At 40.7% G+C, this 26,778-nt stretch overlaps 1 protein-coding gene across 1 annotated transcript in view; it reads left to right on the plus strand.

Moving 5' to 3' along the window:
* CYTH3 (cytohesin 3) overlaps positions 1-26,778 on the plus strand; it is an 81,475-nt gene that overhangs the window by 40,300 nt on the left and 14,397 nt on the right. Inside the window, exons 2-7 of the mRNA XM_030577849.1 lie at positions 4,583-4,665; positions 6,145-6,209; positions 6,675-6,741; positions 9,489-9,607; positions 22,112-22,192; positions 26,286-26,398. Of these exons, the coding sequence (XP_030433709.1) occupies positions 4,583-4,665; positions 6,145-6,209; positions 6,675-6,741; positions 9,489-9,607; positions 22,112-22,192; positions 26,286-26,398 (528 nt within the window). The remainder of the gene's footprint in view (positions 1-4,582; positions 4,666-6,144; positions 6,210-6,674; positions 6,742-9,488; positions 9,608-22,111; positions 22,193-26,285; positions 26,399-26,778) is intronic.

The following is a 26,778-nucleotide window of genomic DNA, read 5'->3' on the forward strand; positions in this document are numbered from 1 at the left end:
ATACAGAAGAAGATGTAATTTTGTATTCTGAGAGACGCCTATTTATAGTTCCATATCTGTATCTAAGTTTAAAAAGGAAGAACATGTGTTAATTAACAGAAATTCAACTATAGAATGTTCCCAGAATACTGCTTGCTTAAGGCAGTCTTATCTGACTGCATCTTCATTTACATTGTTTGCTGTGTTGTAGTTGTGTTGGTCCCAGGATAATAGAGAGACAAGATGGATGAAGAAGAGCTCTGTGTAAGCTTGAAAGTTTGTCTGTTTCATTTATAGAAGTTGGTTTAATAAATGATATTATCTCATCCACCTTGTCTCTCTTGGTTTATAGGTCAAAAAGGTATGTGGATTATTTAGACATGCTGCAATGATTTGACAACAGAATGTTTATTGAGAGTCATTGAGGTCTACTGACTGTAACTGTTCTGAATATTAGGAAACACTGTTTCACTAGGAGCACTGAAGCACTGAAAAGGGTTACCTACGGAAGTGGTGGAATCTCCATCCTTAGAGGTTTTTAACGCCCGTCTTGACAATGCCCTGGCTGAGATGATTTAGTTGGGGTTGGTCCTGCTTTGAACAGGGGATTGGACTAGATGACCTCCTGAGGTCTCTTCCAACCCTAGTATTCTGTGATTCTAACAGTGGATTTGGAGCCTACTTATAGAATCATTTTAGTCAGCTTGCTGTGAAGGCACATACCAAAAATCTCAATAACATTTTCAAACCTTTTAAGCACAACAGCAATTTTATTTATTTATAAATGGGAATTTATTAAAGTTGCTGATTCCACTTGCAGTTGATACAACAGTGGTCTCTGCTATCTTTCCAGAATAAATGACTTTCTGCCTTGCACAACCTGTGGTGCTGATATAATGGTGGGAGGCACCTTCAAGAAAATTTAACTAGATTTGCCTGCTATTTTGTTCAGAGAAGACTCTAACACTATAGTGACTTTTGATCTAGCTAGTACTATTGCAAATGTTTTTTGTGTGTGTAACTTTAATTATTTTGAATTGAATGATATCAGAGGGACATACTACTTTGGTGTTTCTCACATTGAAAATGACATTTTATCTATAATAAACATTTTAATTAATTTAATCTAATTTTACATATTTATATGGGCCTCCCATTACAGTAGTATCTGAGTGCCTCACCGTCTCTAATGCATTTATCACAACTCTTCCCTGAGGTACAGAAATACTATTATTCCCATTTTACAGATGAGGAACTGAGACACAGGGGTACTCTGGGTTTGTCTTGAAGGAGAATGTGTAGCAAGCTAGGGTGCAAGCACGTGCTAGCCTGCCATGCACTGTCTGTCTGTGCACTATGCACTAAAAAGTTTGGTAGTGCTCATTGATCTGCTCTGATGGGATACTCCTAGTGTGCTGTAGCAGGATCCACAGGGACTGTTAGTGTGTGTCATACTAATGCACTGTAGATTTATACCCAAGTTGCCACACTCTCTCTGTCTAGACAAGTCCTAACTGACTTGCCCAAAGTCTGTGGTTGAGCAGGAACTACGGCATTTGTGCCTGCAGTGCCCACACAGTGGAGTTACAGTGCAGCACTTTGCTGTACACTGCCATTCGCACCCCCTTAATCTGAACTGCAGGGCAGTATAGACATGCCTTAAAGCAGCGGTTCTCAACCAGTGGCCAATGGGCCACATGTGGCCTAATTAGCACACTGCTGTGGCCCAGCTCAACTGTGTGCTAAAGGTCGGCCAACATGGCAGGGTCCAAGTTCCCAGCTGCCTGGCAAGGCGGGGTCCAGGCTGCTGGCCTGCCGCATATGGTGGAAGTCTGGGATCAAGGCTGCTCGCTGGCCCTGCAGGATCCAGGTTCCGGGGCAGCTGGCCAGCCCCGCAAGCTCCAGGGCAGCCACTTGGCCCTGCAAGCTCTGGTGCAACCACTGGGTGTCTGGGGTGGGCAGCCAGCTGGCCCCATGCAGTGTGGATCTGGGGTCCAGGGTCAGGACTGCTGGCAGTATATTATATTATACATAAAATGCTGTATAAATTGAGAACCACTGCCTTAAACAACCCTGTTTAGAATCTTCTTTCCCTGGTGATTTTTCTCCTTTTCCATCCAGCAAATGGATAATTTTGTGATTCTCAGTGCAGCAGAAAACAATATGAATCCATTTGGTTTACTTTTCTTCTTGTGTGACAATATCATTAATCATATAAGCATGGATGTGTCTGTGTCTGTGTTGCTGCTATAGAGCTATAAGAAGAAATGAAATACTGTATTTGAAGGTTCTACAAAAATAATTGAGTAATTTTTTCCCCTTCGCTGGACAGCCTGAACCTACAATACTTAACAGGCATAACACCTGTCAATTGAAAGTAGAAGTTTAATTAGTTTTCAGTGGCGATTTGACTCTTTAACTTTCTCAGTCGGGTATTAAACAACATGAAACTACAAAGAGAAAATGTAACAAGACTAATACAACATTCTGCTGTGTAAAGAACTCATAAAGGCAGCTAATGCAATGATTTTGTAATTTACTGTGAAATAAAAAGTAGTAGCTATGAAGGATATCTGAATATTTCATACTCTTTGAATTAAAATTGCAGACATTAGATTTCATTAATTTAAAATTTAATTAATGCTTTGAATTGTTACTGGAACTGTGACTTCCTAACTTCGTATATGTTTCAGCAAACTATAAAAATGAGGAACCATATAACATAGCAAAAACACTTCTAGGGAGACTTGCGTGAACTTTCCAGCTAAAAAACTGAATTTTCTGCGCTATTTGTCCTTTCTGATAGTTGAGATTATATAACATTTCATTTCATTTTTATTAGTCTAAATCAGTTAAATAACTTAAGCTGAAGAGTATGTATGCGTGTGTGTTTAGACTGCTTATTAAACAAACTCAAGGTTTTCGGCTGTTCTAAATCTTAAGACTTGTATGTAAAAGACAGTACATCTCTTTGTAAAGCCTGATGTAAAATGAATGATCCTGTGTTTCAGACATGTCCGCATCTGTTTTGAGAAAATGTTTTAAGAGGAGATGGGTTTCCAGTGAGAAATATATAGGGAAAAAACAGAAGACTTGACCATTTCCTAAATTGAAAGTAATCCTTGTTTGTACGTGGAACATTAAATGAGATCACTTGTTAGTACTGGCTTATAGCCTATGTTGCCATTTTAATTTTGTATTCTATTGAGAATATATATAAAAAAAATAGCGAACTTTTACAATTGGAGCTTGACCATTGGCTAACAGAAGAAGATATATTTCAAATTTCAAATATATTTAAAAATAAACCTAAATCTTTGTTTCTGGTTTGTCTCTATAGCCTGCTAAATGCATGTACGTTAGAAAAAGAGAAGGCTTTTGCCATTTAAAACTACTACATTTGTCTCACATCTCACTTGGTGTAGAACCCTTTTTAATTATTGTAATAGTTGCGTTTTACTGAGCTTGTGAGGCAAGCTGCTCTGTCATCTAAATTAAAACAAAAACATTTCTATGAGAACAGCTAGCATTCAAACTGTTAACCACAATGCATAAAGAAATGTGAATACTGTTACTTATTGAGCACTGACAATATCTTTAGTGTAGTACAAACAAATGAGATGCAGCCCATGCCCTATGATGATTACTGATGGGCACGGAAAAATCTGATTGCCCAGAAAACAGCTGAAATATTTTTGGAGCAATACTTCAGGTTTCCTGCCTGCCAGACAAGGGCAACAGGGGAAGTAGTGGTGGGCTGAGGTTCAGCTGCAGATATGTAAAGCACTGTGCTTGCATCTTCAGTAGCAGTTACTTTTATCAGCAGGGTAGCACTCTTATTTCAATTTAACTAAGTAAACAGTTGAGAGAAGTTGTTTTAAATATGGCAAACTATTTTTTAAATGTTATTGTAAAACACTGAATATATGAGATGCTGTGTTAAATGTTTTCCAATTCTGTCCTTATCTGTAATGAATAAAAATGTCACCTGCTGATAAAAGTAATTGATGGTAAAGATGCCAGCAGTATTGCAAGTACAGTACCTGCATACAAAGCAATCAAATAAAATTTAATCCTGAACTGTGTCCTGTACTCTGGGACTGATTTCAGACCACATCTCCATAAGGAGCCTATATATAAATATTATAATTATTTCCTGAAGATGTGATAAATGTATGTACTTTACAAGTCATAGTACATTTTGTAAACCTACATAGGGTAATTTTAGGCATCTTCTTTTTAAAAAATATGAACAACTTTGGCTCATCACTGGTATAATTCCAATGATTTCTTTTATGAATTTGGCCACGTAAGTGTAGACCTAAGTCATAAGACCCATTATATGATAATGAGTCCCCAATAGCTGTATTGCTTTCTTTGAATGCTAGAATCTTTTGAGGGTGATGTTAATGCAATTAATTGGCTTAGTTATGATTTATAAAGTGCAAGTTCAGTAACAATGGGTATATGCCAGTTTTTTCCTCATATTTTTAGCTAAAGCAGTTTGTTGTAAAAATTGCTTTTCTTAGCCAAATTAATAGTTACTGCTGATCTTTAATTTGTCTGCGATTGATAATAGCATATACATTTGCTTTATTTTCAGTACCGGATGATCTCTCCATAGAAGAGAGAGAAGAACTTTTAAACATTCGTCGCAGGAAAAAAGAACTAATTGATGATATTGAGGTAATTTATTTATCTGTCAGGTAAAGATGCAAAGAAGACTACCTCAGTACATTTAATGTTATAGCAATATGTTATGGTGTATTTATAATTATATATTGTTTGGTAACATTTTCAAAAGTGCTTAAGTGACTTGAAAGTTATCTGAGTTTAGATTAAGTTATTTAAGCACTTGTGAAAATTTTACATAGTGATTTAAGAACCTAAATCTTACTGACTTTCAGTGAGACGTAAGGCTTGTCTACATGAATGATTTCATGGCACACTGGGGTGTGAATCTACTCTGCACTGCCCTGCTGCAAACTAACTGTTCATGTGCACTGTGCTGACACACATTAACAGTTTGTTGATGCTCTTTGATGTAACTAGTCCTGTTTCAAAGAGGAATAGATTAAAACACATTAAGGAATTATTAATGTGCATGAGAAGGTACAAACAGATAGTTAGTCCATGGCAGGCTACTGCGGGCTAGATTCACACCCCAGCTTGCTGTAAACTAATTTTGTAGACAAGCCCTTAAATTCCTAAGTCATTCAAGCACTTTCGAAAATTTTACCCTGAATCTGTATAATACATTGTGTGTATCTACAAACACTTCATTTGTGTAGTTAATACTTCATATACAGAAATACTGGAGATGATTGTGGGAAGTAGTGAATTGAGATATTGGAGCAGGGAATTGTCATGCTGAAACTTACAAATAATACTTGTATTGGAAATGAGACTATGAAAAAGGATAAGAGAAATACACTATGAAAGATTAGGCTCTTGGCATCATTGGCCAGGAGAGACGGCCCTAAGCAGAGAATTTTGGACTGAGAACAGAATCTCAGCATAAGTTGCTTTTGGGAGGAGTTTTTTGGATCTAATGGTCTGAGTAGAGCCTAGTGACAAGGGAGCCCAGCAGAGTTCTGGTGACAAGATACAAATGTATGTGTATGAATTAATGCTGGTGTAAACTTCAAACCATATATCCTAAAGGGGCAACAACTTCTATTGATTCCTGTTTGGATAGCACAAAAAATCCCACTGCTATTTATTGCAGAACCCCCGCCCCCATTCTGCATTATGATTCATTTTTGCAAAGGCCAGTAATAAAAGGAAGAATAAGGACCACGTCTAGAAAAGTATGATATCTTCACCTCACCGTCTTCGCACATGATCTGTGGCCTTCTCCTCCTTACTTTCCTTGCTAATCTAGTCATACTACTATTAGGATGTCCCAAGTAAGATTTTCAGTAGAGCCTCTCTTTTCCACATTGAGTTTTCAAGCTAGAATAGAGGGCTCTGCCCTTTTTTAATCGCAATTCAAGCCAGATTCTAGCAAGTCCTGATTATGCAATTCTCTCACAGCTCTGCTGACTTGTAAATAAAATGAAATCTACTTTGATCACATTCACTCTGCCATAATCAAAGTTAATATCTTTTAAAAATGCTTTAATACTGGTTGATTAACTTACTTTCTTTTCCTTCTTTTGGCAGAGGTTAAAATTTGAAATAGCAGAGGTTATGACAGAAATCGATAATCTGACTAGTGTAGAAGAAAGGTAAGTAACTGACAAGCATTCCACTCAGTAATAAAATACTGGCAAAGGTGTTTCAGGAACAGGAAACAAAAATCGCTTGTGTTACCAAAAACTGGATATTTATAAATCTTTGCTTGGCTTGTTTTAAGATCTGCAGAATCCTTTTAGATATCATACAGCTTTTATTTTGCCTTTGTAGAAAGTTGGACTTAGTGATCTGATTTTTTCTATAGGTAATACCTGTGATCCTGTGAAGCTGTGATAACTAGTGGGTCCTCTTTGTAACATGATTTTAAATAACAGACTATTTTTGGTTGTCACTTTTTGGAAGTAAATGCCTTGTGATACTATGATTTTTTTTTTTTACGATATAAAAATAAAATATCAAAAAAAAGTTGAAAATATAAATAAAGTCAGAGAGTTTAAATTATTGCGTTCAGCAAGAGCAGCTGATAATTTTTTTTTTTTTTTCTTCCAAATGAATAGCAAAACTACACAGAGAAATAAGCAAATAGCTATGGGAAGGAAGAAATTCAACATGGACCCTAAGAAGGTAGAACACTTTGTATTTGTTAGGATTTAAGTTATTGTTAATGATATTATTTTTGGCAAATGCAGACCAAACTGGTGGTAATCAATTTAAAGTTAAATTAAACGTTGCATTTTAAAACTCCCCAAACATTCATCAGGACACTGTTATGACCTTGCAAAATCATCATGAAAATGGGCCCAGAATCTAATTGCATCCACCCTTTACTACAATGATAATGAAAAGAATGATAGTAAATTGTATATCTATTAGAGCAAACATCTTTCTTTTAGTCAGAATTTTAAATACAGTAGGTAAGTCTGTCAGTATACTCTTTGTAACATGCTTGCACAGAGACTTGATAACACGTGATGGAGATATTCTGTGTTGATGTGCCAAATTCAGTCCTAAAACTATTTTACAGTTTGGTCAGAAGTTTGGAGCCCTTTGTTATATAGTCTCCTACCTGACTTTTTAACTTGTGTTCACAATTAACTGCTCATATAAAACAATACATTTATATACGCCAGGGTTTCTCAAACAGAGGTAGCTGCTTTTGTAGGGAAAGCCCTTGGCAGGCCGGACTGGTGTGTTTACCTGCCCTGTCCACAGGTCCGGCTGATCGCGGCTCCCACTGTCGTGGATCGCTACTCCAGGCCAATGGGAGTTGCTGGAAGCGGCGGCCAGTACGTCCCTCGGCCTGCCCCGCTTTGGACAGCTTCCATTGGCCAAACACTGCTTTAACAACTCCACAGTTATGACACCTCTGGAATGCATCCTTTAGAACTCCTACAGGATTTTCTGTGCTTGACAGATTTATGGCTTTCAGTAGTGGTTTGTTTTTTAAAGCTGAAAATGTGTGTATCCTGATGAATCTTATTTGTTTCTTAATTTGGAATAATCTCCTAATTGTTATAGTGCTTTTTTCAGATATGTACCAAATTTATTCTTGAAAGCAAAAAGTTAATTTTATTTGCCTACCTTTACTCCTCTTTGAGCATCTTTTTGTCTAGCTAAGTAGTCAACACCTCCAACTATCAAGCAAAGTTCAGGGGGATTGTTGTGTCTGAGAAGGCACGCTACTGCTACTACAAGATAAAACTGAAATATTTTCTTTGCAATGAAATCATGTGTCTTTCTTTGTGATTTGAAAAGAGAGTCATAAACATCAGTGTTTTGTCACGACAATGAAAGTAGTTTTTCCAATGGCAAAACTTCGAGAGTGAATGGTCTTCTTCGCTTTAAAAAAAAGGCTTCAAGACTGAATGGCAATAGGTTTGCCCTCCTAAAGTAGATTGCTGTCAGCAAACTAATCCTTCTTACCAGGCAGATAAGGGTACTGTTGCAAAAACAAAGTAAATCAACCAACTACAAGAATATTTTCATGTTTCACTAATGGCTTGGACAGTGGAAGGTAAAATTAAAAGTAGTACAGTATTTTTTCTTCCTCTCTGTTCCCACCTTTTCAAGGATGATGGATGTCCTCCAAGTCTGGAGGAGAACAACAATAAAAAATATCCATTTACAGAAATGGAAAAGTTTTTTGCTTTTATCTCTAAAAGGAACAAATTGAATCTCAGGATGTGTTGGCAAAGATTTTAATAATTTAGTGAACTCTTCCACATACGGATAGAATTCAGGACCTCATAGTTGCATGGAGCTGCCATTGCTATTTGCTCCCAACATTTTGTTATAAATTTTGTGAAAGCAATGGAAAAATTAAGACATTTTGTTAGAGAAATATTGTCTTGCAGAAATATCTGTCTGGGACTTGAGTATCCATTTAAGAGCTAACACAGCACCCCTTTTATTCCTTAAGACTTCTATGATGTTAATGCAGTTTTTGAAAATGTCCTTTCCTCATTTCTTTGGAGAAAGCCTTCTGGATTTCCCTAGAAACTGTATATTAAGGAGTCTGTATCTCATGAGAATGTTTAGGAAGTACAAAGGCTAAAAAGGCCTCTGAGAATTGACAAGCCAAGACCTTCCTATCTCTTGACTCTCTATAGGGTTACTCTCTCTTGTTTCCTCAGCCCATCTCAGAATGAGCTTGATTGAAAGCTCATTAAATGAAATGGAAAGACTCATTGACTTCATTGGGCTTTGGATCAAGCACCATGATGGGATCCTCTCTTTCAATAGTTTAGTTCAAGCAGGGACAGAAATTAATTACCATCCTAATGCCAAATTTTCCCATAAATTCTCAAAATGGGATTATCTCAAATCATAGTTTCTACTGCAACTAATGACTTGATGCATTCAGTCATGGTATTGCAAATTATAACAAATGCTTTATCTTGTAGTATGATAAGTAAATTGTGTTATCTCTGTATCTCTCTTTATGTGATCTCACAGATTATGCCCTCTGCCCGATATTAATGCAGTAACATGGACTGACATGAATGTTGTTAAATGCTAAGTCCACTTTCAGTTTGCTTCCCTTGGCCAATATGGAATAGTTACTCAATTAAATATCTTTCTATATTTTAAGGAATTTAAGTTGCCACTTGCTGTCTCCAACCTTAGGAATTCCTTCTTCTGATCGGTAAATTAATTCTAGAAATTACCTACCTGACTGAACAGACGTCTAGTTTCGTTACCTGAAAGATAAATGATTTCTCTAATTTAATCTACAGATTTTTTTTTTATGTGGCAAATGGTATGGATATGTATATCTCTGTGTATTCATCCCAAAATATCCTGGACAGTGTTCAAATAAATGTTTGTGAAAGGAAACATAATTCTTCTTCCTCTTAAATTTCTTTTCCTAGGGGATCCAGTTTCTTTTAGAAAATGACCTGCTGCAGAACACTCCAGAAGACATTGCACAGTTCCTCTATAAAGGGGAAGGACTAAATAAAACTGTAATTGGAGATTACCTTGGTGAGAGGTAAACTAAAACAAATTTCTCTCTTCTTTTGTTATACAGTATGTTTAAATACGTGGAGAGTAGGGCCATCGGTTAATCGCAGTTAACTTACATGAACTAAAAAAATCAAGATTAATCACACTGTTAAACAATAGAATACCAATTTAGAAAAATATCTAAAATATTTAATAAATTTACATTTTTCAAATATATTGATTTCTGTTGCAACACTGAATACAAAATATACAGTGCTCACTTAATATTATTTTTTATTACAAATATTTTCACTGTAAAAATGATAAAAGAAATAGTATTTTTCAATTCACCTCATACAAGTACTGTAGTGCAAGCTCTTTATCGTGAAAGTGTAACTTACAAATGAAGATGATTGTTGTTATATAACTGCACTCAAAAACAAAATGATATAAAACTTTAAAGCCTACAAGTCCACTCAGTCCTGCTTCTTCTTCAGCCAATCGATAAGACAAACAAGTTTGTTTACATTTACGGGAGATACTGCTGTCTGCTTCTTATTTACATCACCTGAAGGTGAGAACAGGCGTTTGCATGGCACCTTTGTAGCCTGCATTGCAAGGTATTTACGTGCCAGCTATGCTAAACATTTGTATGCTCCTTCATGTTTTGGCCACCATTTCAGAGGACATGCTTCTATGCTGATGATGCTCTTTAAAAAAAATAATTTATTAATTACATTTGTGGCTGAACTCCTTGGGGGAGAATTTTATGTCTCCTGCTCTGTTTTACCCACATTCTGCCATATATTTCATGTTATAGCAGTCTCGGATGATGACCCAGCACATGTTTGTTATAAGAACACTTTTACAGCAGGTTTGACAAAATGCAAAGAAGGTACCAATGTGAGATTTCTAAAAATAGCTACAAGCACTCGACCCAATTTTTAAGAATCTGAAGCGTCATCCAAAATCTGAGAGGGATGAGGTATGGAGCATGTTTTCAGAAGTCTTAAAGAGCAACACTCTAATGTGAAAACTACAGAACCCGAACCACCAAAAAAGAAAACTAACCTTCTGCTGGTGGCATCTGACTCAGATGATTAAAATGAACATGCAACGGTCCACCCTGCTTTGGATCATTATCAAACAGAATCTGTCATCAGCATCGACTTATGTCCTTTGGAATGGTGGTTGAAGCATGAAGGAACATATGAATCTTTAGCACATCTGGCACGTAAATATCTTGCGACGCCAGCTATAACAATGCCATTTGAACACCTGTTCTCACTTTCAGGTGACATTGTAAACAAGAAGCTGGCAACATTTTCTCCTGCAAATTGTAACCAAACTTATTTGTCTGAGTAATTGGCTGAACAAGAAGTGGAACTGAGTGGACTTGTAGGCTCTAAAGTTCTACATTGTTTTATGTTTGAATGCAGGTTTTTTTGTACGTAATTCTACATTTGTTAGTTCAACTTTCTTGATAAAGAAATTGCACTACTGTACTTGTATGAGGTGAGTTGAAAAATACTATTTCTTTTGTTATCTACAGTGCAAATATTTGTAATAAAAATAAATATGAAGTGATCACTGTACACTTTGTATTCTGTGTTGTAATTGAAATCAATATATTTGAAGATATAGAAAATATTGAAAAATATTTAAATAGTATTCTATTATTGTTTAACTGTACAATTAATCATGATTTAATTTTTTAATCACTTGACTGCTCTAGTGGAGAGTTACACTTTTTATCAGTGTCTCTCTTACCTTCACTGGCTGCATGAGCTACGTTCTACCCTGAAGAATATAAAAGTTATATTGGGAAGTAAAAGCACTGTGCTGTAAGAAGCTTTTTTTTAAATGGATGAATTATGAAAATATCTCACATTGCTTACGCAATTAATTACTCGGAAAAATAAAAGTTTTTCTAGATTTGGTTATTGTGCAAGATTTAATGTCATAAACTTCTGGAAGGTTTCAGAATCTTATTTCAACAATATTGTAGTAGTTCTTAATGGTCTGCTCAGACGAAGAATGCTGCATGATACAGTAACTAGATGATGAGAAAATTGCTCATCATTCAAAAGGTTGGTGCCTAGACTAATGATAGTCAGCTGTTTGTATTTAGTGTTGTCTTCTACCCTGCACATACATATCCTATTAACGTTAATGGGTATTAAGTAGGCACCTAAAGGGGAGAATGCAGCTTAGTTTTTATCATGTACAGCACAATAAATATGCAGATTACTCCAGTTGTAATGCAGTGCAGAAAATATTTGTTTAAAAAAAATTCAGCTGCAAAATTGTATCACTGGTAAAACCTGTAAATGAATTTCTTTCTTCATTTTTAAATTACTACAGACATAACTCTTGCCCATATTTTTTAATCAAAATCAGATGCCAGTTAGAGATTTAATAACCTAGTCACTTGGGTCCTACTCTTGTAAACTGATCATCTCTGCCATAACACTCTTAATCCCACATGGAATCTATTTACAGGATTGGAGTCATAGCTTGCAGTTTGCTATAGGCCCTTAGAATTAAGTAGGCATAATGAAAGTTTATACTATAACATGGTGCACAGTATGTAGGAATTTCAACTTTTTGCATAAATACGAGAACTAGACCTCTGAGAAACATTCCAAACATCATTTTGAATATTTCAACTACAAGTAATGAAAATGTCCTCTTTTTTTTTTTAATAGATCGCTATACCTCCACTGTGCATTATTAACTTAATCTCCATAATTACACTAGAGTTTGTGTAAAGCAATCCATGTTTCTTCTTTTTCACTCTGGCATCTGATCTTGAAATAATATTTTTTCCTCTCAGGGCCTGATCCTCAAACCCTTAGTCATGCAACTAGTCCTTGTTCACATCAGTAGTGCCACTGAAGTCACTGTGATTATTTTCATGAATTGGTGTTTGCAGGATCGTAGCAAACAAGCTCAATTTACAATTCAAAAGATTATTTCCCACCTCTTCCCATCCCAAAGCTGCCAACACTGCTGTCTTCATCTAGGATCTGAAAAAATCAAGCTGCACTGTGTCTCTTCCTAACTAATTCTAAAATTTCATTGGTTTCAGTTGTGTGAGTATACTGTGTCTACACAACTCAGTTTCCATCTTCTTGAATTCTAAACAGTTTACTACTGACTAACGTAGTAACCAACATTAAATGTCAAATTACGACTCAGAAATTAGTGTCAATCTATAGAGTGGCAATTAAAACATTAGAAGAACTGAAAATATGACTGCAATGATATGTGGCTAATATTTGGCCAGAAAACCATGGAAAATATCCAGCATGAAGTCAGAAATGTGGATATTAAAAAAGCTAATTTTTATGCGACATTTCTGCTTGCTGTGTACATCTAACTTTATTAATGTAATCAATTTTTTACTTCTCTTAGCAGTATTGTCAGTTCAGCTATGCAAACGTGAAGTGAATTCTATTCTGTCCCTTGAACCAGGCTAAAACTGTTGTCCGTTACTATTACTGGTGAGGTAGGAGCTAACACCACACCTTGATTTTCACTCTCCCTCCACTCCCAAAGTCCTAGATATAGACTGCACTACTGTCAGGTTTGGTGTTGCAATTTAAATTCATGTGGACCCAAGTTGTTGTTGTATTAAATTTCTGTTTGCTTTTCAAAAATTGCATACCATATTGCCTACTTAAACTCATTGTAACTCTGGTGTTGTTTAGAAGTTTAAGGGACATATGGGGGAAATGAAATTCAATACCTATTATGTTTTTAGAGTGACCTTGGAAAAGAAGCATTCAGTGTAGTGATTTCTCAGAATGGACTAAGGATACTGTACGCGTTAAGTGGTATTTTATTAATCCTTTTTAGGTCTGTATTTAGGGAGCAGGCCTTATTGATAGCTGTTGATTTAATGTTGATGGTTCTGCCCTATAGGAGAAGGGGATGGGGGGAGGGAAACCCGACTTTTTCCCCCTCTAGTGCGCTGTTGCTAAAGAAAGCATAGTAATGTTTTGTTGTTCGTCGAGTACTTGCTTATGTCCATTCCACGCTAGGTGTGGGTGTGCCGCCTGCATTGTTGACAGAGATTTTTCCCTTAGTGGTATCTGTTGGGCCGGCTCTGGCGCCCTCAGGAGCCACATACTTGTGTGCTGGTATAAGGGGCGCTGTCAGCCCTGTACCCACCCAGTTCCTTCTTACTGCCCATGACGGTTGCTGGTATGACCCTTCTTGCTTTGGAAAGGCTTCTTCCTAGCGGTTTTTTAACTTTTTTCTACATTCATAGTTATCATAGTGTAGTGTCTATATTTCAGGTAAGTTTGTGTGTGTATGTGTGTGTGTGATTGTAGAGTTAGTTATTTCCTATCGAGAGGGACTTCTTTGCCCCTGTGGCTGGGCATGTCCTGGGTCCCCAGGCTTCAAGCCTTGTGCCTTCTGTGGCAAGCCTATGCCCGAGAGTGACTTGCACTCCAGGTGCTTAAAGTGCCTGGGTGAAACTCACATGAAGGACAAGAGCCAAGTCTGTTGGGACTTCAGACCCTGCACCAAAAAAGATGGGGACATCAAACTGAAGGCTATCCCCATGGAAGTTGCTCTCAGAACTGCCTCAGAGCCAAGCTTCTCCGTTTCGGTGCTGAGTACTTTGGTTTCAGTGCGAAGTTCTCCCACTGCAATGAGCTCTTCCCAGCACTGTTCTCCATCTCCGGTGCTGAGGAAGAAGCATAAGAAGCAGTGGACCGAGAGAGCAGAAGAGAGAGAAGCAAGGAGAAGGCTGTTGAGTGAGACCCAGGCCTGGCCCTCTTCTGCCCCTGGACCCATGTCGGCACCGTCAACTCCTGAGAGCGTTAAGTCTGGTACAGGGCTCTCCGCTGAGACCAGGAGGCCACTATGGTGCCTGTGGACTGACAGTACCGTTGACTCCAGAGGCTTTTCAGGTAGCTAGGGACCTTCTATCTCTCTCTTGGTTCCACCAACGCCAGTGGGACACCTACCAGCTCCGGTGTCTGAAAGCAGGAGGGAACAGGGTGTGTCAGGATACAGCATCCCGATCTCCAGGACACCACCAGTCTCTGAAGCCCTGTCACTGTATGGAGGTGGAAGCGGGTACCACTCCCCCATGGCTGCCGAGAGAAGAATTCTCCTCGGAGTCTGAAAGGGAACCTTATATACTGCCAAAAGCCCACCATCTATACCCAGCCTATGCTCCACCAAGCTTCAGTACCAGTCCTCTGGCAGGAACCTGGCCAGTGAGTTACTGGCCGAAGCAGTGGCCCTAATGGAACCCTTGGGGGTCCTCCCTGGCCTCTCTGTACCAGATCCTTCCTACCACTGCTCCTATTCAATGGTCTCTGAAGGATGGGCTACTGCTCCTTCCTGCTCGACTCCGGTTCTGACCCTGTTGCCTCCATTGGCATAGTTGAGGCAGACCAAGAGGAAGAAGCCCTTCCACCGATGCAAGCCGCCGCCTCCTCCTCCTCCCCCTCCCCAGATGAGGCTGGTGCGGGTCCCAGTAGACTGCTTCCACAGAATGATTTCAGGGCGCATCAGGACATTCTAAAGCAGGTTGCTACAAATGTTGGCTTGGAAATTGAGGCGCTCAGAGACATTGCATGGTCTTATTGATATCCTGGCTTTAGCAGCTCCATCCAAGGTGGTCTTTCCCGTCAGCGAGGCAGTGAAGGGACCAGTCAAGGCCCAGTGGCAAACTCCTTCTTCTCTGGCCCCCCACTTCAAAAAGGGCAGAGAAGAAGTATTAAGTGCCAGCAAGTGGGTTTGAATACCTGTACTCGCAGCCCCCAAGGTCCCTGGTGGTGTCTGCAGTGAATGAAAGGGACAGGCAGGGCCAGTCAAGTGCTGCCTCAAAACAGAAAGATGCCGAGAGACTGGACTTTTTCAGAAGAAAGGTTTATTCCACTGGTAGCCTCCCGCTGCGTATCTCCAACCAGCAAGTGTTGCTGGCTAGATAGGATTTTATCTATGGAACTCCCTGAATAGACTCATAGGTCAGAAGGGACCAATCTGATCATCTAGTCTGACCTCCTGCACAAGGCAGGCCACAGAACCCCACCCATCCAATTTTATAACAACCCCTATCCCAGGATCGAGTTATTGAAATCTTCAAAATTGGTTTGAAGACCTCAAGCTGCAGAGAAACCACCAGCAAGCGACCCGTGCCCCACGCTGCAGGGGAAGGCGAAAAACCTCCAGGGCCCCTGCCAATCCGCCCTGGAGGAAAATTCCTTCCCGACCCCAAATATGGCGATCAGCTAAACCCTGAGCATGTGGGCAAGAGTCACCAGCCAGCACCCAAGAAGGAATTCTCTGCAGTAACTCAGTTCCCATGCCATCCAACATCGCCCCGCAGATCATTGAGCAGACCTATCTGGTGGTAATCCAAGATCAATTGCCCAAATTAACAATCCTATCATAACATCCCCTCCATATACTTATCAAGCTTTGTCTTAAAGCCAGGAAAGTCTTGTGCCCCCACTACTTCCCTCGGAAGGCTGTTCCAGAACTTCACTCCCCTAATGGTTAGAAACCTTCGTCTAATTTCAAGTCTAAACTTCCTAATATCCAGTTTATACCCATTCATCCTCGTGCCTACATTAGTACTAAACTTAAATAATTCCTCTCCCTCCCTAACGTTAACCCCCCTGATATATTTATATAGAGCAAGCATATCCCCCCGCAGCCTTCTTTTGGCCAGGCTAAACAAGCCAAGCTCTTTGAGTCTCCTTTCATAAGGCAGTTTTTCCATTCCTCGGATCATCCTTGTAGCCCGTCTCTGAACGTGTTCCAGTTTGAATTCATCCTTCTTGAACATGGGACACCAGAACTGCACACAGTATTCCAGATGGGGTCTCACCAACGCCTTGTATAACGGTACTAACACCTCCTTATCCTTGCAGGAAATACCCCGTCTGATGCATCCCAAAATCGCATTTGCTTTTTTAACAGCCGTATCACATTGGCGACTCATAGTCATCCTGCTATCAACCAGCACCACAAGGTCCTTCTCCTCCTCCGTCGCTTCCAACTGATGCGCCCCCAACGTATATCCAAAATTCTTATTATTAATTCCTAAATGCATAACCTTGCACTTTTCACTATTGTATTTCATCCTATTTCTATTAAATGGAAAGATTCCCTGCCCCAAGAGTCCAGCACCTCTCTCCAGGTGGCTCTGGATGCTGCCAACTCAGTGGCCCAGACAATGGCCTCTGCGGTCACCATGAGGTGCTGTTCCTGGCTTCAGTCCTCCAGCTTACCCCACAAGGTTCAAGAGTCCATCCAGGACCTCCCCCTCAAAGGCTTCTCTCTTTTCTCAGAGCAGACAGACATGAGACTTCATGGACTAAAGGACTCAAGGGCCACTCTGTGATTCTTAGGCCTGTACACTCTGTCTGCTTCCAGAAAGGATTTTAGGTCCCAGCAGTTTCCTTCGTTCTTGGTGCCTCCAAGAAAAGAGAGGGGTTATAGATGGTGCCAACCACTTCCGCCCAACTCAGCCTCCCAGTGGGGGTCTCAGAGATACTCTGGTGGACACAAGCAGTCCTTTTGAAAGTGCATCCGAGGGCTCTGCACCCGTCACCGTTTCAAATCCGCCTCCCCTTTTATTTTTGGACTGTCTCTTCATCCTGGCATGGTCATTCATAACATCAGACGGTTGGGTCCTGAACAAAGTGACAGCTGGTTATACCCTGCAGTTTCTACTCACCCCTCTCCCACTTCCCCTCCCCCTCCTTTTTCAGGACCCCTTATCATGAGCAACTCCTCGTCTAGGAAATGCAGTCCTTCCTACTGATAGGGGCCGTGGAGGAAGTTCTTCAAGACTTGAGAGGGAAAGGGTTACACTCCCGGTACTTCCTAAGCCCAAAGCCCAAAGGGGGCTTCCAGCCTATCTTGGACCTGCATCATCTCAATAGATATTTTAATGAACTGAGGTCCCACATGGTCTCCCTTGCCTCCATCATTTCCTCCTAAGACCCAAGAGACCGGTACACTGCCCTTGACTTAAAGGAGACATGTTTTCACATTTCTATCTTCTGTGGTCACAGAAGATTTCTCAAGGTTTATAATGGGTCAGTGCCACTTCCAATTCACCACCTTCCCCTTTGGTCTATCGGCAGCCCCATGGGTATTAACCAAGTGAATGGCAGTTGTAGCAGCCTTAGTCAGGCAGCAAAGTGTACAAGTCTACCTGTACTTTCATGACTGGCTGATCAAAGGTCAGTCAGAGGTTAAGTACAGAACAGTGTTAGCACAGTCTTAAGTCCCCTTCAGGACACGGCCTGCTAATAAACAAGCAGAAGTCGATTCTTGTCTCGGTTCAGAGAATAGAATTTATCAGGGCGGTGCTTGACTCGATCCAAGTCAGGCTTTCCTGCTGAAAGCCCGTTTCCAGACCAAGTCAGGCCTGATATCCAAAGTCATGGCCCACCCAATTGCAGCTGCTCAGGGTGTACCTCAGGCTACTGGGTCACATGGTGGCTTGTACTTACGTAGTTCAATACGTGGCTCAGACCCCTCCAGATGTGGCTAGCATGCGTTTATTCCCTGAGCAGACACCACTTGAACTCAGTGCTCACAGGCCCTCTCCTCCCTGCACTGGTGGAAAGACCCCAGGTCGGCAACGATGGGAGTGCCCTTTGTTACCCCACAACTGTCGGTATTAGTCTCAGATGTATCAGACCTAGGGTGGGGAGCCCACCTTAACAACCTCAGGGCCTTCGGTCCCAGGAAGAACTCTCCCTGCACATAAACATCAGGGAGCTCAGGGCGGTTCGCTTAGCATGCCAACTGTTCCTTCCCCAGATCTCAGGCATGGTGGTACAAGTCCTGGCAGACAATACGGTGGCCACATTCTATAGCAGTAAGCAAGGAAGGGCTCCATCCTTGGCCCTGTTTCAGGAAACTGTCCACCTATGGGACTTGTGTGCGAGACACTCCACCTCGAGGCGTCACACTCTCGGGAGGTCAGAATGTATTGGTGGATCACTGTAGCTGATCCTTCTCCTCTCATCACGAGTGGTTCCCATCACCCAGAGATCGCCAGATTCATCATCCAAAAGTGGGAGGCCTCCCCAGGTGAACCTGCTTGCCGCTAGGCAGAACAGAAAATGTCAGCAGTCTTGTTTGCTGCATGGGCACAGCTTAGGCTCCCTCTACGATATCTCCCTGCTCTTGTGGGCCGGCCACCTACTGTATGCCTTTCCCCTGATTTCCTTGGTTCATAAGGTTCTTCTAAAAATCAAACTGGACAGGGCAAGAGTTACCCTGATAGCACCAGTGTGGCTGGGCCAATATTGGTTCAGAATGCTCCAGGACCGCTCAGTGACAGCTCCACTTTCTCTCCCACTCCATCTGCATCTGTTTTCACAAGACCATAGCTGGTTACTTCATCTGAACCTCGCCTCCCTGCATCTAACTGCTGCATGGCTGAACCCTGAAGAACAACCCTGCTTGGAACAGGTTTGGCAGGTCTTGCTAGGTTGTAGAAAGCCTTCCGCCAAGGCTACCTACTTAGGCAAGTGGAAATGTTTGGCTTTTTGGGCTTCTGAATATGCTCTCTTTCCATCTCTATCTTCCCTTTAGTCTATCTGGGACTATTTGCTCCACTTAAAACAGCAGGACCTGGCCCTCTCATTTGTTAAGGTACACAAAATAACGGTCTGGTTTCTCAAGGGCTTGGAAAGACTGTATCCTCAAGTTTGCAAACCAACCCCTCCCCCCTTCTCTTCCCCCATGGCACTTAAATCTGGTCCTGTCAAAGCTCGTGGGCCCTCCCCTGTCAAGCCTTTAGTAGCCCTGCTGCTTCTATTCAGGCTTGCTGCAAGCAAGTGAATATCCCACCTCTGGCCATCATGACCGTTTGTTCCATGAGAGTCCAAGTTTCGTCAGGAGTGGCACCAGGGTTTTGGTGCCGTGGGCGGGGGTCCTTCTGCGCTCCCGGTCATTGGTGGCAATTCTGTGGCGAGGGGGTCCTTCCGCGCTCCCAATCTTTGGGGGACTTCAGCGGTGGGTCCTGGAGCAAGTGAAGGACCCGCCGCAGAATTGCTGCCGAAGACCCAGAGCGCGGAAGGACCCCCGCCGCTGAATTGCTGCCGAGGGCGGCAAAATGCTGTCCCCCCAAATCCTGGCACCCTAGGTGACTGCCTAGGTCGCCTAAATGGAAGTGCCGGCCCTGAGTTTCATCAACAGCATTCCTCGTGCTGGTCTCAATCCAGAACATCTGCAGAGCTGCGACCTAATCTTCGGTGCATACCTTTGTATCCCACTATGCCGTCATCCAGCAGGCCCGAGACAGCGCCAGTTTCAGAAGAGCAGTGTAGCAATCAGCATGTCTGTAAACTCCGAGCCCACTTCCTGGGGTACTGATTGTGAATCACCTAGCATGGAATGATGGAATGAACATGAGCAAGCACTCGCAGAAGAAAAAACTGTTAACTAACCTTCAGTAACTGTTGTTCTTTGAGATGTGTTGCTCATATCCTTTCCAAACCCACCCTCCTACTGCTCTGTCAGAGTCAATGGCAAGTAGAAACTGAGATGGTGCAGGTCCAGTGAGGCCCCTTATACCGGCATATAAGCATGTGGCTCCAGGGAGTGTTAGAGCCAGCCTAATAGATACCACAAAGGGGAAAATCTCTGGCAATAGTGCATGTGGCACGCACACACCTAGCATGGAAAGGACATGAGCAATGCATCTTGAAGAACAAGAGTTATGGAAGGTTAGTAACCATAGTTGCCGAATTCGTGGGTGCTTGGTGCTTAGCACCCACTAGCAGTCAGCTTCCCCACTCCCACCCGATGGGATCACCTGTTCCGCGACGTGCGGAGGGGGACGAGTAGGAACTGGGTGCGCTTGGGGGAGGGGGCAGAACTGGGGGGGAAGAGGTGGGGGGGAAGAGCTGGGGTGGAACCCTGGGGGAAGGAGTGGAGTGGGGGCCTGGCTTGAGATGGAGCAGGGGTGGGGTGTGGGGTGGAGCAGGGGTTGAGCACCCCCAGGGAAAGGAGAAAACTGGTGCCTGTGTTAGTAACCATTTTTTCTATGGGAATATTTGTGTAAGAAGTTACAAAACAGCATTTTCAGCAAAGGATTATAGCTGAACATATAAAAGATACCATGAAACTCTCTAGTCTTTCCATTAATTTATCCAGACTGCTTGAGGTTCCCATTTCAAGACAGGTGCAATAATAACTGTTGAGCAAAGAGAATGAGTCATTGTCATGGTATAATCCCCTACTCTGAACCTTAGCGTCCAAAAGGTGGGGTACCAGCATGAATTCCTCTAAGCTCAGTTACCAGCTTAGTACTTGTAGCACTGCCACCAACCAGGAATTCCAGTGCCTGGTACACTCTGGTCCCCCCAAAACCTTGCCCGGGGACCCCCAAGACCCGTCCCTCTGGATCTTAACACAAGGAAAGTAAACCCTTTCCCTCACCGTTGCCTCTCCCAGACTTCCCCTCCCTGGGTTACCCTGGAAGATCACTGTGATTCATACTCCTTGAATCTTAAACAGAGAGGAAAATTCACCTTCCCCCCTCCTTCTCTTTCCCCCTCCCAGACTCTCCCTGAGAGAAAGTAAACCTAACACAGAGAGATAATTAACCTTTCTCTCCCCCTTCCCTCCTTTCGCCCCACCAATTCCCTGGTGGATCCAGACCAGTCCCCTGGGGTCTCACCAGAATTAAAAAAAACAATCAGGTTCTTAAACAAGAAAAGCTTTTAATTAAAGAAAGAAAAACAGTAAAAAATTATCTTTGTAAATTTTAAGATGGAATATGTTACAGGGTCTTTCAGCTGTAGACACTGGGAATACCCTCCCAGCCTAAGTATACAAGTACAAATTAAAATCCTTTTAGCAAAATACGAATTTGAACTCCTTCCAGCCAAATACACATTTGCAAATAAAGAAAACAAACATAAGCCTAACTCGCCTTATCTACCTAGTACTTACTATTCTGGACATATAAGAGACTGTATCAGAGAGATTGGAGAGAAACCTGGTTGCACGTCTGGTCACTCTCAGAACCCAGAGAGAACAACCACCAAAAACTAACAGCGCACACAAAAACTTCCCTTTCTCAAGATTTGAAAGTGTCCTGTCCCCGATTGGTCCTCTGGTCAGGTGACAGCCAGGCTCACTGAACTTGTTAACCCTTTACAGGCAAAAGAGACATGAAATACTCCTGTTCTATTAACTCTTAACTATCTGTTTATGACAGTCATTTTGAAGATCATTTAGATAAAGAGTTAAAATCAATGTAGAATGACAGGCTCTTGCCAGCTCCTGTTTTTAATGGCAGCAGCAACACTTTCTAGTCCTACTAGGTTAAATTTCATTTTAGCAAAAGTAGGAGAAGAATCTTGCACTTAAAATATCCCAAAGCTAAATATGTGTTAGGAATATTAATGATGGCTTCTATTTGCCTAGTCAGTTTCTTTCTTTTTTTCTATCTTTTGCATTTATAGGAAGCAGTTCTTGAAGCATTTATTTAAGTTTATGGTTTGGTGTAGTAATTCTCTATTGTCATTTTGTTTCTTTTTCTCAGAGATGAATTTAATATTAAAGTTCTTCAGGCTTTTGTTGAACTCCATGAGTTTGCTGATCTCAATCTTGTACAAGCCTTAAGGTGAGTGCATTATAATTGTCTTTATCAAACTTCATATTTAATTAAATCTAAGTATATAGATGATTCACTACAGCAGCTGATTTTTGACTTGAATGTATGATTTACTCTGTATCTTGTTAGTAAACAAATCTTCCTTTCCCTCTTTTTTGCTTATACATTGCCTTTGAACTCTTAAATCTGTGAAATTAATGATTTCACACAAATGCAAAGGGCTAAAGACCAGTTTCAGATGAACATAAGAACGGCCATACTGGGTCAGACCAAAGGTCTATCTAGCCCAGTAACCTGTCTTCTGACAGTGGTCAATGCCAGGTGCCCCAGAAGGAATGAACAAAACAGATAATCAAGTGATCCATCCCCTGTTGCCCATTCCCAACTTCTGGCAAACAGAGGCTAGGGACACCATCCGTGCCCATCCTGGCTAATAGCTGTTGATGGACCTATCCTCCATGAAATGATGCTTGATGTGCCTGCCAAATAGCTCACATGTGCACATTTTCTGAGATAAGCAAAAAAGTTGCTGACTCTGAATTGGCGATTAGATTCCATTGTAAAGAGAATATTGTCAAAGCAAAGTATTGCTTCTGCTTTTCCCCATCGCTTCCTTCCCACCACCTCAGAATTAAATTCTTAACTTATTTATTCTTGTTAAGTAAATAATAGGCTTCTTATTTTTCACAGGTTGGCAGCAGATAGGTTAAAATATGTAGTGCTTGAATTTGGTTATTAAGCTGGTGTAAATCCAGATTAATTCCAATGAATTGCCAGGGTTTAGAGAGTGCTGTCAAATTTGTAGCTGAAAGGGCTCCCACTCCAAAATAGGTTAAAATGTTGATATGGTCTTTCCTACACATGCTGCATTCTCATGTGGTACGTCATAAGAGCAGCTTTATGCTGATTAAGGCTTGTAGTGGTGATAACTTGAGTTGCCTGAGGAATCAGGATGTTTCCTCTGACTCCATGGTTCTATCTGGAATATACAATACTTCTATCTCCTTCTGCCTCTTAATAGCAAACCTCAATCCACTCTTCCACAGGCTGCTGCTATTAATTATTTGATTATAGTAGCTCCCAAAATCCTCAATCAGGACTGGACCTCATTGTGCTGGGAGCTGTACAAACATAGTTTTAAAAAAAAAACCTACAGAATTTATAATTCTGAAGACGATGCAACAGCTGGGTGTAGCGCACACAATAAAACATGGCAAAGGGGAAGGTACTATAGAGAGGAACACCTGGTTGATAAATGGCCTAGCAATGTGAATGTGGGCATGGCTTTTTTAAAAGATGCAAATGAATAAGAGATTTTAACTCTTCCCCAGAAGTGCACCATTTGCAGTTATTTCCTACTGCTTTCCCCTACCATATCCAGCTGTTCAGGCAGAGCAGTTTGAGGCTTGTGGGAAGTAGACAAGCTTTGTACTTAGGACCCATCAAATAGTTTTTCAGGGGGACCCACCATTGCTTGATCTAATCACCAATGGAGAGACAGCAATGTAAATCCTGAGTAATTGAGAACGGAAGTTTCCCAGAGAATGAAAATTCAGTTTACATGCTATACAGGGAATGCAAAACATTTATGTTTTATCATATAGGACAGTGGGGAGTACAGTGACTTATCTATATATGCAGTATTATTTTCACTTGAGTTTTCACAAATCTTGAATTTTATAAGTGAAACTGAAAGGCTGTGAAAAATACTAAAATTGACCAATATTGATTTATTGCAGCAAAACTTGAGTTATGTTGTACCAAATCCATAAAGTTATCAAACCAAACACAAACAAATGAACAAACAAACAACAAAACAACTGTAGTACAATATAGTTTAGGAAGCTGCTTGATTTCATGCATCCTTTACCTAAAATGTTCTCTTTTTTTTTATATTAGTCTGGCAAGCTTTCACTTGGTTTCTGTACCTAAAATATGCCGCAAGTGAATTTAGTGCTAGAGCTATGTGAAGAATTTAAAGATTTTGAAATTTAGCCTCATTCCAAATTGCAGTGAAAACCAAAAATTTCAAAATTCTCCAAAGGAAAATTCCTTTTAAAGAATTATTTCAGGTTGTTCAAAATGCTTCATTTAGACAAATTGAAAGGTTTATTTTGATTTTGAGTCTTTGATGTTGTCAGCAGGGCCGGCTCCAGGGGTTTTGCCGCCCCAAGCAGCCAAAAAAAAAAAAGCCCTGATCGCGATCTGCGGCAATTCAGTGGGAGGGTCCTTCGCTGGGAGCGGGAGTGAGGGACCCTTCGTCGAATTGGCGCCGAATCCCTGAAAGTGCCGCCCCACTCCCGAGTTGCCGCCCCAAGCACCTGCTTGATAAACTGGTGCCTGGAGCCGGCCCTGATTGTCAGGACTTCTTCCTGTTTTTTTGTTTTGTTTTTGTAAACAAAATTTGTGCAAAATTGGTTCGATTTCATGAAGCATTGTGACAAAACTGCATATTTCAACAAAATATGGCTCAATCCAAGTTTCTCAGACCAGCCTTTTTAGAACACATGGCAAGTGTTGGATTGCTGGTTCTGAGGTGAAATTCTTCATTTCATGCACTGAAGAAGTGCAGCATAGGTAGTGCTACTTCACTCTCCATGCCCAGTCAACTCTGCATTCTCTCTGAGACTGCCAGAAAGGGACCCATTTGTGTTGAGAGATGTGTCCACTAGGAATGAGCTTTAGACCATTAAAATTAACTTCATTTATGCTACCAGACAGTAATCTGATGCAACTTCTTTCAGTCACTGCTGATCTGGAGTAGTTTAGAACTGGCAGCTTGGATATGAAAGGTTCTGTGACCCGTTGCAAATGTCCTAAGATACTCTGTTTTGCTTGCAAATATTCTTGGTCTTCACTTTCGTGAATTGTGACACTTAATGTTTAAAATGTCAACAGGGCATCCCTCCTGAAAGCAGATTCAGTCTCTGTATAGAAGTGTTGTAAAAATACCAGTCACTGGAAGTGTTTTTTAGACTGCCACTTTTTTGTATCTAATCCTTGGTTTCTTTTTTGATGTCATTATCTTATGAATGTGGATTTCCTGTTTTAAGAACGTACAATTGTTTCAACTGGCCAACTTGAAAGAAGTAGAGCCACAAACAAGAGGCTGTGCTATCTGCCCTAACTTTGCCTTACAGTTGTAGCTTTGTTGGTTGGACTTAAGAACACGAATAATAATTCCTAAACTGATGATGCCAACAGGAAGTGTGAAAAACATTTTATGTGGTACAGCACTTGAGAACATCACTTTCCTATAAACTCTATGTTAATGCCAATATTGCTGTTCTGTACTATTCTGGATCTTATTTTAATCACCATTTGTAATCTACAGTCCTTTTAATTTTAGATCAGTTCGTGCAATCATTTTGCTTAACATTTTATTGCAGCTTTGTATCCCTGTCAGTTCGATTTATTTTTTTAAAGGGCATCCAAGAAGAAGGCAAAACCTACTTTTATTTCATACTTGTAATAGGAACATTTTATGTCCTGTATCTGAATTTAAATCCCATTGCAGTGATAGTGAGAAGTCACATTTCCTTTTTAAGATCTGGCCATGATAGCATAGTCTGTCCCTTATCCATCCCAGTCAAGAAGGGCTCTTGCTATCCCAAGCATTGACTTGTTATGTCTGGTTGGTTCAAATGAAGATATTAGGTTTTAGTCCAACTTTTTTGGTTCTGGGCCATTGTGTATAATACAGCCCTCTTTTCCTTTCAACAAAGTCTTGAGAAGAATATGCTCCTTTTAGCAATGAAGAAGCAGTGTGGTACAGCTAGCTGGAAAGCGTGGCCTCCTGTGTATTTCCCGCTTTTGACAACATGGAAAAGGAGAGAATTGCAAAATTTGTACCAGAATACGTGGTCTTCCCAGAATATGTTGTCTTACCTGTGAGCATGCAGTGCTGTTGGCTGAGTGCTGAGTTAAAATATTTTGTAATTACTTATGAGTTGAATTTTGAGATTTGTTTTAAAATAACTTCCCATTTTATTTACAAATTACTAATTTCTGCTTAGAAGCTGATTATTGCCAATATATGTCTAATGTATAAATATTGGAATGGATCTTGTTTTACTGAAGTGGTTATACTTCCCTTTTATAGGCAATTCCTGTGGAGTTTCAGACTTCCAGGAGAGGCTCAGAAAATTGATCGTATGATGGAAGCTTTTGCTTCACGCTATTGCCTTTGTAACCCTGGAGTCTTTCAGTCTACAGGTTAGTCATGATATATTTTCTGTCAGAATCACCTTTAACGCGTGATCTGACAAATGATGTAATAAACTGTCTTGAATTCAAAGAGAAAGCAGCAAACTTGGAAGTCCAGGCTAAGACAATATGTGAAATGAAAAACAAGAATGTTCTGAGGCGTGGGCAAAACAAAGAGCCTAATCCTGCACTCCTTCTTATTTCTAAGTAAGAGGTTCAAGATTGGATCAAAAACATCTTTTCTCCTAGCAGTGTTAAAACAGTGGTTTAAATAAACTATTGATAAAGTGCAACATATCATACAAATGCCTCCAAAGAGCTGTAGTAAGATGGGACAAACTGAAAGGTAGAAGATGCTACAGCAAAATGCTGCTGCATCAAAATAAGCA

This window comes from Gopherus evgoodei, chromosome 10 (genome assembly GCF_007399415.2).
Source record: "Gopherus evgoodei ecotype Sinaloan lineage chromosome 10, rGopEvg1_v1.p, whole genome shotgun sequence".
Classification (NCBI taxonomy): Eukaryota; Metazoa; Chordata; order Testudines; family Testudinidae; genus Gopherus; species Gopherus evgoodei.